Source organism: Hemibagrus wyckioides, linkage group LG07, assembly GCF_019097595.1.
Source record: "Hemibagrus wyckioides isolate EC202008001 linkage group LG07, SWU_Hwy_1.0, whole genome shotgun sequence".
NCBI classification, from domain to species: Eukaryota; Metazoa; Chordata; class Actinopteri; order Siluriformes; family Bagridae; genus Hemibagrus; species Hemibagrus wyckioides.
This window is the reverse complement of record NC_080716.1, coordinates 29,453,379-29,472,091: the sequence shown is the minus strand read 5'-3', so window position 1 is coordinate 29,472,091 and position 18,713 is coordinate 29,453,379. Positions and strand designations below refer to the sequence as shown.

At 39.6% G+C, this 18,713-nt stretch overlaps 1 protein-coding gene and 1 long non-coding RNA gene across 2 annotated transcripts in view; one reads left to right on the top strand and one right to left on the bottom strand.

The window, feature by feature from the left end:
• LOC131356297 (Fc receptor-like protein 5) overlaps window positions 1–10,098 on the bottom strand; it is a 94,003-nt gene extending 83,905 nt beyond the window's left edge. Inside the window, exons 1-3 of the mRNA XM_058395198.1 lie at window positions 10,068–10,098; window positions 5,067–5,102; window positions 4,403–4,696 (exon numbers count right to left, since the gene is read on the bottom strand). Of these exons, the coding sequence (XP_058251181.1) occupies window positions 4,403–4,696; window positions 5,067–5,102; window positions 10,068–10,098 (361 nt within the window). The remainder of the gene's footprint in view (window positions 1–4,402; window positions 4,697–5,066; window positions 5,103–10,067) is intronic.
• Window positions 10,099–10,413: 315 nt separating this feature from the next.
• LOC131356752 (uncharacterized) lies at window positions 10,414–11,947 on the top strand. Its single transcript, XR_009205076.1, has 3 exons — window positions 10,414–10,527; window positions 11,410–11,500; window positions 11,910–11,947. It is a non-coding gene; the product is annotated as an uncharacterized LOC131356752 (long non-coding RNA).
• Window positions 11,948–18,713: the final 6,766 nt, after the last annotated feature.

Genomic DNA, 18,713 nt, shown 5'->3' with positions numbered 1-18,713 from the left:
TCAAGCCATCAGGCTCCTCAACACCCAGGACTGAACTGTACCAAACTCTCTCTCTCACACACACACACACACACACATTCAACTGTGTGAACTGACCTGTTCCGAACTCAGGAATTAACACATACATCTATAACTCCACCCACATTATAACGGTTCACATGCTTGTATTTGAACACTATTTAGTTGCTGCTGTTGCTATTTTTGCACATTTCAAAATGTCACCAACCGCTTCTATACGTATATGTTTACAAGAAACCACTTGTTTACAGTTCTTCTATTTTACACATTTTTATCCTGTTTTGTGTTGTTTGTCTTGCACTGTTTGCACCAGGTTTCACACATTGCACTTTATGTACTATAGCTAGGACAACTACATCTACTCTGTCTTTAGTGTAGTGTTATTGTTTTGTTTTGTAAATATATGTTATGTTGTTTTATGTTCAAATTCAAAATTCAAATTTTATTTGTCACATACATAACTGTACACAGTATGATATGCAGTGAAATGCTTACATGACTATTTGCTTTGACCCTTGAAAAGGAAAAGGAATAAGGACAGAAAAGACAGGGATAAAAATGTAAAATATAAAATACGTAATATAAAATATAAAAAAACTACAGTTATAAAATATAGAAAACTACAATTCACAGTAGGTAAATAATAGAATATAATATAAATAAAATAAAAATATAAATATAAATAAAGTAAGGTAGGGTATCTGTGTATACAGAATATGTATATAAAATATAGAATATATATAAGAAATGTAAGATATGTAAAATGTAAACTGTATTACACTATTATACAGAACTATATAAAAATGTAAAATGTAAACAACTGTATTATACAGAACTATATAAAGTGATTGTGTGCAATAATGTGCAAGGTGCAGACAGCAGCAGTACTGGATGGTCAATTAGTGAAATAAGGTGATGAGATGATGAGAGCAGTGGTATTGTCCATCTTAAAGCGCAGATGTGCACAAGTCTTCTTTGTGTATAAATGGGACCAGAATGTCCCATATATCTGCCATATTTGTTTATGTTTTATGTATTGTGTGTCACAGTCGTGTAATGTGCAAATGTACGGTACAGTTTGGTGTGTTCCAACACGTGTGTAGGAAGCGTTACAAGTCCAATCAGTTGAGTCCTATGTGGAGTTCTGGTTGAGAGACCTTATAGCCTGCGGGAAGAAGCTTCTCCTCAGTCTCTCTATGGTGCAGGAGTAAAAGTTCCTAAGCACCCTAGCAGGCAGTCTAAAGTCTCTCAAGCATCTAAGGTGCAGTCATATGTGTACAAAGAGTACAGCGGGGGGCTCAGAACACAACCCTGGGGGCTCCAGTGCTGAGGGTGAGTGAGGCTGAGACATGTCTGCCCATCCTTACTGACTGTGGTCTGCCAGTTATGAAATTGGAGATCCACTGACAAAGAGATAGGCTGAGTTCCAGGTGCTCCAGCTTGGTGGTGAGTGTGGAGGGGATTATAGTGTTAAATGATGATCTGTAGTCGACAAACAGCATTCTAACATAATTCCCCTTTCTAGTGTCCAGGTGAGTGAGTTATGTGTGAAGGAGGTGGGAGATGGCATCATAGGTTGAGCGGTTCGGACGGTAGGTGAACTGTAGTGGATCCAGGGTATCTGGTAGTGAAGTGATGATGAAGTCTCTGACCAGCCGCTCAAAGCACTTCATCACTACTGAGGTCATGGCTACAGGGTGGTAGTCGTTGAGGTAAACAGGATGGGGCTTCTTCGGGACAGGAACAATGATGGACTCTTTGAAGCGCATGGGGATTGCCGACTGAGTTAAGGAGAGGTTGAATATGTCTGTGAACACTGGTGCTAGCTGGTCAGCACAGGCTCTGAGGACTTGACCTGAGATTCCGTCTGGTCCAGCTGCTTTCCTGGTGTTCACTCTCCTGAAGTCATGCTCGGAGATGATGAACACACTTCCGGTGCATTCTCTTTCTGTCTGCAGCTATTAGCATTAGCTGTAGCATTAGCATCGTTAGCTGCAGCCTCGAAGCGAGCATAGAAGGTGCCTTCAGCTCATCTGCCAGAGACACTTCCGCATTCATCATACCGGATGTTGGTGCTTTATAGTCCATTATTGTCCTTAATCCCTGCCACAGGCTCCTAGAGTCACTCTGTTGGAGCTGTGACTTTAGTTTCCGCCCATAGCGTTGCTTCGCCTCATTCACCTCTTTCCGCATGTCACCCGACGCAAGTTCCACGTTGTAGGCAGCGGTGCAAGATCTCAGAGCGTCGTGGATGGTCTTATCCACCCACGGCTTCTGATTGGGAAACGTTCTGATGGTGGTTTTCTGCACAGTATCATCTGCTAGTTTCCCGATGAATCCCACAACCGCTTACGTAAACACATTCATGTACGTGTCCCAGTCTGCATCATGTAGAGCGGCCACCGATTGGTCCGCCCAGCAGGCGACCTCCCTGTGAGCTGGAACTTCCTGTTTGAGCCTTTGTTTATATTTTGGCATGAGGAAGATGGCGGCATGGTCGGATTTCCCAAACGATTGGTGAGATTGTGCCTTGTAGCCGTCTCTGACTGTTGTGTAACAGTGGTCCAGTGTCCTTTCACCCCTGGTGGGGCAGCGGATGTGCTGATAAAAGTTTGGCGCTGCACGTTTGAGGTTGGCACTGTTAAAGTCCCCTGCCACAATAAGCACAGCGTCCCGGTGTTGTGTCAGGAGTGAGAGCTTCATGCAGCTCGCATAAAGCAGTGTCCGTGTTCGCCAGAGGTGGAATATAAACGGCGCTGACTATGACTGATGAAAACTCCAGAGGAAGATAAAAAGGACGACATTTGATGGACAATAGTTCCAGGTTGGGTGTGCAGGATCGTGTGAGAGGAACAATGCTCGCGCTGTTGCACCAGCTACTGTTCACCATTAAACACACGCCACCTCCCCTTGACTTCCCCGATTCCAGTGTTCTGTCCATGTGGTGAACTGAGAAGAACTCGGACGGCTGGATGGCATGGTCCGGTACCGCTGGGTTCAGCCATGTCTCGGTGAAGCAGAGGAGATTGCAGTCCCAAATGTCTCTCTGGAACTTTACCCTGGCCCTGAGGTCATCGAGCTTGTTCTCCAGTGACTGGATGTTGGTGAGCAGGATGCTAGGCAGAGGTGTGCGCAGTGTGCACGGGCTCTCAGCCTCTTCCTGATGCCAGCTCGTTTCCCCCGGGGCCGCCGCTTCAGATCTCTTCCTTTGTTCTCCCTCAGGATCTCATTCAGCCAGCTTGGATCCAGGGTTAAAAACGTGGAATTGTGAGTACATTGTATACCAATAGAAATAAGGGTATATGTTCATCATACCTAATGCACTCCATTGTGTGGAATTTGCCGGTCCTACTGTATTGAACGTTAACTTAAATAACAAAAACACAGAAAAAGGGGACGGAGCAGTCGTGACGACAGCTGACCTCACCGGCTCCATCTTGGAAATAGCACCAGGGTCCTGGAGAAACGTTGTCTCATTTTACTATGTACTGTGTCAATTATATAGTTCAAACTACAATAAAAGCTTCTTGACTTGATTTGAAAATGTTTATTTTTAACATTTGATACAAGATGTTACAGTTGTATGTTTTCTTACATGGTTGGAATTCAATTTAATAAAATTCATGATTCAAGTGTTAAAAAACTGTATTTGCTGTATTTGTTAATTTATGGATCCTGCATAAATCCTCATTACTATCTATATATTTATCTGCATTTTCCTAAAAATGAGCAAAAACATGACTTCTTACAGTAAATGACAGAGGACTTTTTTCAAAAATCTACAGGCATTCTGCAGCTGAACATAATCATCTAGCTGAGAAACATTAATCATCATTTGTCAGTCTAACCATCAAAGTAGTAAAAGTCTGGGGTTTTAGTGAAGACAAAATGTGATTTATATAGATGTCAATTCAATTCTAGAACCAAATATTCATTTTAACTAATATATAATATAATAACCAAATATAAATCATCCTTTATTTACAGAGCACACTTATTAACAACAAAATTGATTTTTTTTTTCAGTTGAATAAAAACTACTACTACTACTACTAATAATAATTGGCTATTAAAGGGAGTAATCAGAAGCTAAAGATTTAAAGGTGTCTAGGCCTTTAAGAGTGACACCACATGATAACAGCATTTTCAAGAATGAAAGTACAAGATTTATTTAAGAAAAAAAAGAAGAAGAAAAAAAACTTATATAATACCCAGATGCTACTGAAAAAGACATGATGATTCTTTTGAAAGAAATTGGTGTCTACTAGACAGGGAAGTGAAAGTCAACATTAAAGAAACGGACTCAGTTACTGACAGCTCAAAATCTGAACCCTAAAAAATAATGTTAACATTAAATAAGAAATAAAAACACCCACAGACTCACCTGATACAGTCAGTGTAACAGCATCACTGATCTCTGAACTCTGAGAGTCTCTCCCATGTCCTCTGCAGGTGTAGGTACCACTGTCAGAGTCTTTAACAGACCAGATTATGAACTCTTGCATTGTGTTGTCTTTGTATAATTTCTGTCTTTCTCCTGTAAAACCGTTATTTTTTTTTTCCCATCTGTAAGTCCACTGAGTGTCTCCTCCTCCCTGTATGTCACATCTGAGAGTAACAGTCTCTCCAATGAACACATGTGTATTAGGGTTTATTGACACCACAGCTTTAGGACTCCCTATAAAACATTCTGTTATTAATAAACCTTACATAAAGTCATTCCCAAGTCTACACTACTAATATCATTTGTAGAGTGAGTATGAGTACATCAGGGGCATCGTGGAGCATTTTATTTAGCTCTAGTTCTGTCAGTTGCTCTCTTGTGCTGCTGTCAGTAAACTTGTGCTGTTTTATATTTAATATGTTAAGACATTTAAGCAGCATAAAACTATTTGAGTGTTAAGTCATTCATATATAGCATAAAGCATAAACTATTTGTTTGAGTGTAAAACTATTTATTCAAATTACCAAATTGTGCACAACCTTCTCAGCCCCAAAATAAATCAAATCTGCAGACAATATAAAGGATAAACTATATATTTAATCACCTTCAGCCTGAGCCACTGGTATAAGTGAAATCAGCACTAAAAAGGAAACAGAAACAGACATAAATATGGAAAACTTTCAGTCTATTAATGAAAACAGCAGAATTTAGACACACAGAACACATATAAGATTAAATATTATTCACTACCATCTGTAAAAAATACATTTTAAATAATATTTAAAATATTTAAATTGAAATATTATCTAAATAATAAATAAATAAAAATACTGTCACTGTTCTGTGTACAGGACTAAATAGAAGAGCTTGTTTCCAGACAAACAATTTCTCTTATGTTTAACATTTTTTCATTTTTTTTTCATCTATTTTTATATCTCATTTTGGGATACTTTTTGTACATCTTATACGCAAAAGACAATTACATGCCCAAGCAAAATAGGAGCATTCTGCTGTAATTGCCATGTGTGGCAATCTTCAAAATTTGTGTGACAGTTACTTGGTGATAGTAAATAAAGATTAGTGCTCTGCATTAGTTTGGTATTAATGCATATCAGAATGTATTTTCTTTATTAATGACTAACTGACTAACAGAGCAGTGGTTAGGGTAAAAGCCTTACCGCTTCCTGTTTGCTCATGGAGAGAGAGAGAGAGAGAGAGAGAGAGAGAGAGAGAGAGAGGATAGATACATGTACTCTAATCAGCCATAACATTAAATAACCTGTCTAATACTGTGTATGTCCCCCTTGTGCCACCAAAATAGCTGTCGAGGCATGAACTCCACAAGGCCTCTGGAGGTATGCTGTGGTGTCTGGCATCTAGACATTTGCAGGAGATCCGGCCTCCATCCCAGAAAACATGAGACAACTTGTATATCATGGTTCAGTATCTGGACGTTTGACTATGCTCATAGATATGCAGTTCAATATTAAAATGTCTGGAAAGGAACTTTGTGGATATGGAGAGGAGATATGCAGAAAATTGACATATGGCATAAGTAAGCACGGCCTGTGCAATGAACATGGGGCTAAATATTTCACGAATGTAGTTATGAATTAATCTCCTGGGCTCCACTTCTCTTCTCCTTATTTATCTCTTCTTCTGTTATCATATAATTTATGATTTTGTTTAGATATTTTTGCCAGACTTGTCCTGGAAAATGTCAATTCACCTAGGTTCATCACACAAATCATGGACTGTGGACTAATCCATTTTGGAAGAGGGGTTATTGGTTTGGAAATTACAACTTATTTCATCAGTGTTGCATGATTTTAGCTAAAATTCTGTTTCATTGAGTGTGCTTTATTGTACTACACATACAGGAATTCAGTCATAATAAGAGGTCTGTGAACTACTGGATTGGGGGTTTCTGTGGACTGTGGACATACAGCGTAAAAGCATAAAAATCCTGTATGTTACAACCCATAGTAAAATGCAGCATATCTCAAACAGCCTGCTTTAGGCTGAAACATCTCAGAATGCACAAAACGTGGAACTTTTATAAGGGATTTTCTCTGTTTGAAATTTCACACTCTATTCCTGAATGTTGATGTCCTGTATGATCTTCAGGGTGTCTCTAGGATAAGCTTCAGATTCACTGCAACCATAACCAGCATGAAATATTTCCTGAAGATGGATTAATGATTCTGTGAGTCGATCGCAGCACAGCTCCAATGTTTTTAGGTTCTTTTCATGTGAGGAATATCACTAGTGGTCCTAAGAAAATGTGAGCACCCCGATATATTCTTGTTACATTTTTTCTAAATGTAACACAACCTGCTGCTCCAGCATTCCCCAAATATAAATTCATTCTAATAAATTATACCTTATCTGGACATTAAGTCTACTCAGTCTATGAGTTGATTCCACTAATTGTTATTTACAGACCTCCAGGGCCATATTCTGAATTCCTGGATTTTCAGATTTCATTTCAAACCTAATTGTTTCTTTAGACAAAGAATTAATTGTGGGAAAGTATAATATTTATTTTGATAAATTAGAAGACCCTCTGAGAACAGCAGTTGTGTCCATATTAGATTCAGTAGATGTTAATCAGAATGTAATTGGACCCACTCATAATGAAGGTCACACTCTTGATCTCATTCTAACTTTCAGAAAAAATATAGAAAATATTGGAAGCTACCTCAGACTATTAACTTGTTTCATTTAAAATGCATTTTAGACATGAAATGCAGTCTTACATCAGAAAGCCAACTCCCGCAACATTGCCAAGGAACTCTTCATGCTCTTTAGTCGAGTGTGCATCCCCAAGGACATCCTCACAGACCAAGGTATGGCTTTTGTCTCTAGACTAATGGTGGATCTGTGTCGGTTGTTGCAGGTTAAAAATCTGACCACATCTGTCTACAACCCCCACTTCAACCAGATGCTAAAACAGTTGCCCAAGTGGGTGGTAGACAAGAAGGGAGGAACTGGGAGGAGGAACCTCCTTCCCTACATCCTTTTTGCTGTCCGAGAGACACCTCAAGCTTCCACTGGATTTCCACAAGATCCTTCAAAAGGTCCTTGAGAGGGTAGAACCAGTAAACTGAATGGGTGAATAATAATTCATATAGTGTATTTTATCCTCAATTTCTCTGTCAGTGGTATTAAATTTACCTATATTATCAACAGCTAAAAAGTTAAAAGTTATTGATTGCTTTCACACGTCCATCTTCACACCTCCTCTGTTTCTTCACAGCTGAATTTGCACCACAACATACCATAACAGACCATAATAGTAACAAAAATGGAAATGTAGGTTATAAGACATTTTCTCTGAATTTTTTGTTAATGTTCACATGGTTTTATTAAAACCTTACTATATTGTGATGGTGGTGCCCACACTGCTGCCCACAAGCAGCAGAAAAATGCTCTCTCTCAACTACCCCATGGGTGCTGAGTGAACAGAGCAATTTCAATACCTCCACTGAGGAAAGCAGGAGTTAGCGAGGCTTCAGGGCTGGGCGGCAGAAGAGAGCCAAACAGGCAGCCAGTCAAGTGGCAGCAAGAGCTCCTCATCCTCATGGAGGATGGTAGAGTATGGCTTTAGGTAGAGTATCATGGGGCATATTCAGGGCAGTAAGTTAAGTTTTGTTTTGTCCTTCTGAAACCTCCAGCTTCACTAACGCATGCTAGTACCATGCTCCTCCATACACCAAAGAGCACTGAATAAAAGAATACTTTTTGCACTCCTGAATGCAGCATATCTCAAACAGCCACTCTTTAAGCAGAATGTCAATACACAAAACATGGAACTTTGGATAGACCACAACAGCAGAAGATCACTCCTGTCAGACAAGAAAAGGAATCCAAGCCCAGACTGGACACAGCCTCACCCAAATTGACAATTTGAAAACTGGACATCGGGTCTAATGAATCTTAATTTTTACGGCATGATGCAGGTGGTAGGCTCAGATATCAGCATCACATCAACAACTTAAATGCATGCAACATGCAAATATTTTCATCTTGTAAAATCAGTTATTGCTTTAACACAACCATCTTCACACCTCGTCCCCTATATCACCACTAAACACACAACACTGAGTTTTAAAAAAAGAAGCTATACAGCAACTGCTAATGTGAGTCTGTCCTCTGGCCTATTAAACTGTCACTGCCCTGTGTGTCAAGGCTAATGAGAAGTCTTTATTTCTGTATGGTCTATTGATATAAGGTGTTTCCTGAAGATGGTGTAATGACTCTGACTCTGCTGTGTCTCTGACTATAAATGGTGATTTTCAGTGTGGCTTTAAAAGATTTCAGTGATGTCAGTGGAGTTATATTTAACTTAAATTTAAAGTCAAATTTAATCGCTTATCCGATCTATCCTCGGGTCATGGGGAGCCTGTGGTATCTCAGGCGTCACCGGGCATCAAGGCAGGATACTCCCTGGACAGAGTGCCAACCCATCGCAGCGCACACACACACTCATTCACTCATGTAATCACACACTATGGACAATTTAGAGACTTATTTTTTACATGAAATAATAATTAGTGATAAATAGTAAGTCATAATTTGTGATTAATTTTTTTAAAAAATGTGCTGTGCATTAGTTTAGTATTAAGGTGTATTATAGTGAACATCTCTGCACAGACCATAATAGTAATGTAGGTTATAAGACATTTTCTCTGAATTTCTAGTTGATGTTCACGTTTTTGTATAAAACCTTACTATACTGTGATGGTGGTGCCCACATCACGACCTTACTGAGGAAAGCAGGAGTTAGTGAGAATGCAGAGTGGGGCGGCAGGAGAGAGCCAAACAGGCAGCCAATAAGGCAGCCTCAAGAGCTCCTCACCCTCCTGGAGCTTCAGGGAGAATATCATTGGGTTTACCATGTTCAGGCAGTTAAGTTCCATCTTTGCTCACATGCTAGCACCTCTGCTTCTTCATGCACCTTCCATTCCTCCACTGCCCTTTACTCAAAAGAGCACTGAGTTAAAGAACACTATTTTTGCACACTACTATCAGCATATCTCAAACAGCCACTCTTTAAGCAGAATCTCAGAATGCACAAAACATAGAACTTTGAGGCAGATAGACCACAACAGCAGAAGATCACTCCTGTCAGACAAGAAAAGGAATCCAAGCCCAGAGTGGACACAGGTTCACCCAAACTGACAATCTGAATACTGGACATCTTATAAGGCATTTTCTCTGTAAGTCTAGTTAATGCTAACATGGTCTTATTCAACCCTTTCTGTATACAGGAAACACCACCAGAAGACGACCATCAGGTACAGATTCCACCAATACAGACTCGTTTACTCCCAATAGATGATTTAAACCATGTGTTTTAAACTTGCTCCATTTGTACTCTTACCTGTTGAACTATCATAGTTACTGAGAGTAGTTACACATCAAACTAAACCCTTCTCTTAACAGATATGGAGACACTGATCCACCTGAGCAGTCATGCTAAAGTACACACAATGTCCTAATCACACAATAAGATCATCACTCAGGACATTCAGACTGCAGATGAACAACTTTATACCGCACCACTCACTCTAATGAAGACACAAAGAGAACATTTACTCACAGAGCATCACAGAGAGTGGACTGAGCTCCATCCTGTCCCTCTAATGACTGACTGACTGACAGACAGAGCAGAGGTGTGTGTTAAAGCTGTGCCGCTTTACCACTTCCTGTGTTCCAATAGAGAGACTCACCAAAGTGTCTGACAATAACCCCTCTTGTATGTAGATATGCAGTTCAATATTCAAACATCTGGATAGGAGTTTTTGGATGTCTGGGGATGTGTAAGACAGGGGCAGGAATTATTATTGACATATAAAGTTTCAATTTAGTTCAGACGTTGTGGTGTTGCTGTACCTAGCTGAACAAAAAATTCCTCACGTATGCGCAGTTCAGATCAGACGGCGGTTCCCCTCCATGCTCGAGTCTCCTGCTTGTAGTCCATGTGATGTTCTGCTCTTGTCAGGACCGTGTTACAGCAAGACAAAAGTCACAACTCATCCAGATAGTTGAAGACACTTAAGGTAAGATCAACTAAGTTCCGATTATAAATGTACTTAGTGTTAGCTTTATATTGTAGACTTCTGGAAGAAAGTATGTCCGGGGGCGGGGCTAGGGGGAAACAGATCCCCAAACAGAGTTGGACACAACACCGGCATTACTTTTGAAAACTGCCACAGCAGAAGAAAATCCTCACAACTGTAACGTTAGCAGAAGAGACTGAACAAGCTTTGTCTAAATAACTAAGCGCTACTGAGCTAACACGTCAAGCTAACAGGTTAGCTAGCTCGCACGTTAGAAGCAGGTGAGCTGATGGCATGCTATAAATTTAGTTTGGTTTCACTTTATAATTATCAAATGTAAACGTAAAGGCTACCACAAATACAAATTAGCTCACAAGTAAGCTCACAACGGTATTAATTTAATGTTCAGAGTGAAATTATGTGCATTTTTGCTCAAAATGAACAGTAAGGGGACATTATGTATAATAAGAACAACGATGAGGCAGTGCTTAATGATCCAAATGTCAAGAACGAAGCATCAGAAAAGGAAGAGAAACAGCAAGAGAAAGTGGACGGAAAGCCAGAGGATTTGTTAGTGGAAGGTTATTAAAGTAAGGGCACAGAACAGGAAGTAAAGTCAGAAGCACCAGACAGTGAGGCTGAAGAGGACACAGGTGAGGAGGAGGACATCCACAAGCAGTAGACCATCAGGTGTGTGATGTTGGAAACATGTTTGTCTGTGTGTAAAGCAGTGTAATTACTGTTCATATGGTGGGAGTGTGTAGTCTTATGATTTACATTACTCATAAACTCATGTCATGTCATTGCTCTATCAAGATAAATATTCCTTTAGTGTTTCTTCATCACTACATGTGCTCCATATTGGTTTGTCTTTATCCACAGAGATCAGCTAGTGTAGAGACTCATCAATTCAGAATCTGAAGTTTTCAAGGACCTTGATGAAGGACAGGAGAAGAATCTTTACAGCAGTCTGGTACGACATTCACCCTTTGGCTTGAATATTTAAGATTACTGGACTATTCAGTTATGAAATCACACACACACACACACACACACACACATGCATCATTCTCTCAACTTTGTAGTTAAATAAAAATGTAACATTTTTTATCCCTTTTGTTCTGAGTTGAATGTGCCCCTCTGATAAAACACAGATTTTGTGTAAATATTTATACACTACTAGTCAAACGTTTTAACACACCTTCTTGTTCAATGTTTATTTTCCTCTTCATTGTATTCAGCATTGTATATTAATCCTGAAGATACTGAAATTGACATTACAATTATGAAATTATGTAGTCAACAAAAATGTGTTATATAACCCAGAATATGTTTTAATATTTTTGATTCTTTAAAGTAGCCACCTTTTGCTTTGATTGCAGCTTTGTACACTCTTGGCATTCTCTCAGCCAGACTCAGGTAGTCTCCTGGATTGGTTTTCCAACATCCAGTCCAATCCAGTCCAACAGTCCAATCTTGAAGGAATTCTCAGAGGTGTTGAGGACTTGTTGCTGCTCTTCCTTCACTCTCTGGTCCAACTCATCATAAACCACCTCAGTTGGGTTTAGATCAGGTGATTGTGGAGTTCAGGTCATCTGATGCAGCACTGCATCACTCTCATTCTTGGACAAATAGCTCTTACATAATCTAGTGGTATGTATATGGTCATTCTTTGTTGGAAAACAAATGAGTAAAATTTTTGTGCAAACCAGATGGGATGTTGCTGCAAAATGCTATAACACCAACAGTGTCACCAGCAAATCACCACCACACCATCACACCTCCTCCTTAATGCTTCACATATTCTTCACATATTCAGGATCGTCTGTTCACGCTCTCTATGTCTAACAAAAATCTCAAATCTAGACTCATCAGACTAACAGAGTTCTCCACTGATCAAATGACCATACCTTGTGTTTCTTGGCCCAAGCAAGTCTCTTCTGCTTGTCTTTGTTCTGAAATAATGATTACTTCACCGCAATTTGACCATGAAGGCCTGACTCACACAGTCTCAGCTGAACAGTGGATGTTTAAATATGTCTGCCACTTGAACATTGAACAGCATTTATGTGGGCTGTAATCTAATCTCTTATTCTCTGCAGCAGAGGTATCTCTTGGTCTTCCTTTCCTTGGACTGTCCTCATGAGAGCCAGTTTCATCATAGTGTTTGATGGTTTAGGTGACTGCACTTGGAGACACATTCAAAGTTTTTGAGATTTTTCAGATTCACTGAGCTTCATTTCTTAAAGTAATGATGGACCGTCTTTTCTCTTTACCTAACTGAATGTTTCTTGCCATAATATGGATTTGTACAGTAGTTGTAGTAGCACTAATAGGGCTATACACTCTGTATCCACCCTTCCTCTGCACAAGATAACTGATGCTCTAAACACAATAAGAAGGCAAGAAATGTCACAAATGTATTCAAGAAGACACACCTGTGAATTAAAAACCCTGCCAGATGACTACCTTGTGAATCTGATGAGAGAATGCCATGAGTGTGCCAAGCTGTTATCCAAGCTAAATGTAGCTACTTTGGACAATCTGAAATATAAAATATATATTCTGGGTTGTTTATCACTTTTTTTGTTTGCTACGCAATTCCCTATGTGTTCTTTCATAGTTTGAATGTCTTCAGTATTAATGTACAATGTTGAAAATAATAAAAAAAGAAAAGATAAGAAAGAAAAACCTCTGAAGGAGAATGTCTGTCCAAATTCCAGTCTTCTGTGAGAATGTTTATTTGCTCTAGACGCAGTATAACTGATGTCTAAAATGAGTCTGAAGTTGATGTTATAAGCCGTTGGAAAGACGTCCACAATGAGCATGGATGAATGAGGTCCTGTGGACGTCAACACTGGACACTCTTATTTTTCACATCAAGACTGTTAAGACTTGCTCTGTAAAAGCTGTTTCTCTGTGTAACTCAGTATGTGGTGGTTAGTGATTGAAAAGTGAAACTAAAATGCCTTTCACTCCCCCTAGTGGTAACTGCTGTATGGTTTTAACCCTGATTTCATCCACACTTTAATAGATTTAAACATAAATTATTAAATTATACATTATCACTGTTCATGGTCAGGCTTGTGTTCAGCCAAGGACAAAAAAGAAGGAACAACCTTCAGTTTAATAATCACTTAAACAACATTCATTTAAATTAGATGACTTTATACAGCAGGTCCTCGGTTTACGATGTCCTCGACCTACGGCGTTTCGTGGTTACGTCGCCATCTCCCAGAAATTTATTAAGAAAGTATTGTTCTATATTCCACCATTCCAACGTACGGCATTTGCGACGTTAAAACAAATTTCGCACGGGAACTAGTTGGCGAGCGGAGCGGATGAATACGTCGTCACGCGGCGCTATACGCTTTACATTCGCCGGTTGTACGCCATACTGGATTGTGCTAAATTCGCTTTCTTTCGTTTGTGTTGTTTTTTTTTGGAAACTTTTTGCCCTTCATTATGGCTCCCAAGCGTAAGTCAGACTCTTCTGATGACAGTGCTTTGAAGAAAAGGAAAGCCATCTCCATGGAAGTGAAATTAGATGTAATAAAATGCTCGGAAAAGGGAGAAACACCGATGAACATTACAGTATGTGAGTTCTGACTTACGGCAAAAATCGCGTTACGTCGCGTCGTAGTAATGGAATGCCGACATAAGTCAAGGACCCCCTGTAATGTTCTCTTATTTACTTTAAACATCAGTAGTAATGCACTGTAAACACGACAGTTGCAGACATCCAGCGATCTCTGTTTTACAAAGACGTGTCTCTGGTTCTCTGTATCTCTAGGTATCAGGTGGAAAGGGATTTTTTTTGCCAAACTTCTTTAAATAGAGATGCTAAACTTGTCTTGCACACACACACAGCCACTAGATGGCGCTGTGAGCTTGTGCAATGCTGCCAGAAGCGACACGTGCGTGAGTATTTTGCACGTGCATTTCACACGTAGGCCTTCACTGGTGTCCTTCCTGAATTAATCCACCTCTATACCATCATTATGATGCCACCATGGATGTCGCTAGGCCATTTTTTACTCAGCCCTCCTAAAAATTCTGTGATTCTCCATAAATTGTACACAATTTGGTGATCGCCTCAGTCCCCTTTAAATTTCATATGAAAATGGCGGCAGACTTTGGCTCTTCCTGTCTTTCAGCGCGTTCTTCAATCCGCAGACCGCGGCGCAGAGCAAGGATCAGAGGACAAGTGTGTGTGTGTGTGTGTGTGTGATCAGGAAGACTCGTATATGACTTGTTCAGTACTCAAATGTTTTACACATCTATGCAATACAGTGGAATGCTGCAAGAAGTTTACCATCCTAACCTGTTAGTCAAACCTTTTTTTATTTATTTATTTATTTATTAATTACTATTATACCCTCATTGGGGGCTTAAATGAAAATTCTAGAATCGCCCCTCGATGCCACGTCAACTATACTAATCAGCCGTTAAATAGCAAAGTAAAAAAGAAATTAGTCTACAGTATTTCACACCTCACAAGGAATAGTCCATTTTATTACGGTTACTTTTCTCAAAAAAGTCATTCTTGATGACGTATGCAGCAAACTGCAATCTCCGGAGGACGCAGCATCCGAAATGAGATCCAGCGAATATAGAAACAATGTATATGTGCGGTTTGCTGCCTCTGACAACTCCAATAATTCAATCAAAGGACAGGAAATTGCTGACGTAATCGTATGCCTGCTAGATGGCCCCAGTGACACCAACTTGAAATCTGATTGGTTAAGGTAACAATTTCATTGCCACTTATTTTAAGCTACGGGCGCCTGCACTATTGATTCTGAAGGCAGATTTCTTTCACCCTGGCCACACATGATGTCAGCCACTGGCTGAAATATGATTAGATAAATAGTCTTATCATAAATACACACTATTGGAAGCAGCGCAACCAAGAGAAAAGCTGTGAAATGTAGAGAATAGACTATTAGGAATAACTGAATACACATACATGGACAAATATATTAAATATATTAAAATGCAAGTCAGTGATTCAGATCACTGCTGTTTAGGCCAGCAGAGAAGGCCTTGCTGGCCCTGACGGCCCAACACTGCTATAGAATAACAATTTAGTAGAGTAATAGTATGATATTCCCAGTTATTGTAATAGTGTAGTGTTCCTAATAAAGTGGCCAGTGAGGGTATGGTCAGAGACCTTTCACTCTGAAGACACTGAAAAGTTATTTATTGCTTTCCAAGGTCCATGTTCACACCTCCTCCCCTCTTTTCGCATCTGAGTTTGCACCACAATATGAAAATAGAAAATAAACCACATCCGCTACCTGCTCTGTTATCAGACCTCTAACATGATCACTGCTTTGTGTGTGTACAGGATTAATGAGAAGAGCTTGTTTCTACACAATTTCTTAGTTCTTTTTAAACTATCATAGTTACTGAGAGTAGATACACATCAAACTAAACCCTTCTCATAACAGATATGGAGACACTGATCCACCTGAGCAGTCATGCTGAAGTACACACAATGTCCTAATCACACAATAAGATCATCACTCAGGACATTCAGACTGCAGATGAACAACTTTATACCCCACCACTCACTCTAATGAAGACACAAAGAGAACATTTACTCACAGAGCATCACAGAGAGTGGACTGAGCTCCATCCTGTCCCTCTAATGACTGACTGACCGACAGAGCAGAAGTGTGTGTTAAAGTCTTACCACTTCCTGTGTTCTAACACACACACACACACACACACACACAGAGAAAGAGATAGAGAGAGAGACCCACCATAATGTCTGACTATGTCTACATTTTTGGACAAATTGTTTGATGGTTTGGCAATAGTTTTTTAAAATTTCATAAACTGAACTAAACAAACAAACAAATAAAGCTGTTCCCCTAAGCAAATATGATTAATATGAAAAAAAAAACTTTTTCTGAGTTTGTCCAAGTGGATTTGCCGTACCTAGCTGACCAGAAACTTTCGCGCATGCGCAGTTCAGATCAGACGGCGGCTCCCCTCCATGCTCGAGTCTCCTGCTTGTAGTCCATGTGATGTTCTGCTCTTGTCAGGACCGTGTTACAGCAAGACAAAAGTCACAACTCATCCAGATAGTTGAAGACACTTAAGGTAAGATCAACTAAGTTCCGATTATAAATGTACTTAGTGTTAGCTTTATATTGTAGACTTCTGGAAGAAAGTATGTCCGGGGGCGGGGCTAGGGGGAAACAGATCCCCAAACAGAGTTGGACACAACACCGGCATTACTTTTGAAAACTGCCACAGCAGAAGAAAATCCTCACAACTGTAACGTTAGCAGAAGAGACTGAACAAGCTTTGTCTAAATAACTAAGCGCTAGGCAACTAACACGTCGAGCTAGCATTAGGGCTAATGTTAGCTAGCTACAAATGTCGGTGCCAGGTTAGCTAGCTAGCATGTTAGCCGTCCTACATGACGGTCATGTTAAATCAAGCAGAAACGAGCTAACGGCACCGTTACAGTTGGGAATATTTTCTTCTGCTATGGCAGTTTTCTAAAGTAATGCCCGGTTAGCTCCTAACGCTAACTCTGACTGAAACCAGCGTTTAGCTAACGGTAGCTAGTTACCATGATGGGACAAAGCTAGCTGTTGGATAGATGTTTTAATTTTGTCCTCTTTTGGTCAGAGCAGCGTGTCGCAGCAGGTTAGAGTACAGTTGTGTACAAGGGATTCAAACCTTGATATTTTATACTAATATGTGGACTTGGTGTATGAATACAGGTGTCTTTACACATAGAGACTATTTAAACGGTTATTATTGGGTTTACGGAAGTGACGTCTTTGGTCCTTGAAGGTTTCCGGTTAGTTGTTGCGCACTAGCGGTGTTAAACAATTCTTTTTAAAGACTTGGGTTTCGTTGAGTCACTCACTGAAATGAATCGAGTCAGTGATTCAGTGATTCTTTAATAGCCCTCGTTTCCCGTACAAACTCTAATCATACTGGGAAATATATATAGTGATTGAATGGTGGGATTAATGCAGGTGATTATACACTATAATAATTTAATGAGTATAGTTATGTACTGTTATGTTATGGCGTGTATGTAAGAGTAACTGCAAGTTTTTAGAAAATCTTTGACTATTGCATGATGGGTAACCAACTGAACGTTCATGTTTGCCCCAGGACACAATGTGCGCTTGTTCCGCCCCTGACAGGGACGATAAACATGTCCCTGTGTCAGTTACAAAGAATCAAGACATACGATACCAGACAACGATACTACACAAACACACACTCACACACACAAACTCAAATATAAAACACAAATATAAAAATGAAAAATGTGCAAATCAGTTATATTAAGTCAGTTATTTTAACCAGAAATTAAATATGTTAAAAGTATCCAAATGGAATAAAAATAAATATCTTAAATAAAGAAAAAAACATAATGGAAACAAAAATGCAAAATGTGCAAAAAGTATAACTGTAACTTAATATTACCTATTAATTGGCATTTAATAATGTCAGCTCATGCACTTTGGAGGTGCTGAGACTAAACGTAAGATTCTCAGCTAAATCAGTCTATAACCCGGCTCCACGAGTCCACTGAGAATCAGCTGAATCAGTCTATAACCCGGCTCCACGAGTCCACTGAGAATCAGCTGAATCAGTCTATAACCCGGCTCCACGAGTCCACTGAGAATCAGCTGAATCAGTCTATAACCCGGCTCCACGGGTCCACTGAGAATCAGCTGAATCGGTCTATAACCCGGCTCCACGAGTCCACTGAGAATCAGCTGAATCGGTCTATAACCCGGCTCCACGAGTCCACTGAGAATCAGCTGAATCGGTCTATAACCCGACTCCACGAGTCCACTGAGAATCAGCTGAATCAGTCGATGAACACGGTAGCAGCCGTCTTCTTAATACATTAATTTCTTATACTGTTTTTCTCTCTCTCTCACTCTCTTATTCCCCTGGCAGTACATTTGTTCATTTGTTTCTTTTTAACTTCTTTTTTTCTCTAATAATATATAATGTTCTATATTGTTTCATTAAAAAAAAAAAAGAATCAGGTTAATTTAGACCTCGGACTCATGAATCATGAGTTAATATGTGGAATCGGATCATTTAACTCGGGTGAGTCAGTCAGGACCAGTATTAATTGATATTGATATCGTTTATTTATCATGTGATTAAAAGTATCAAATTAAGACTGTGTT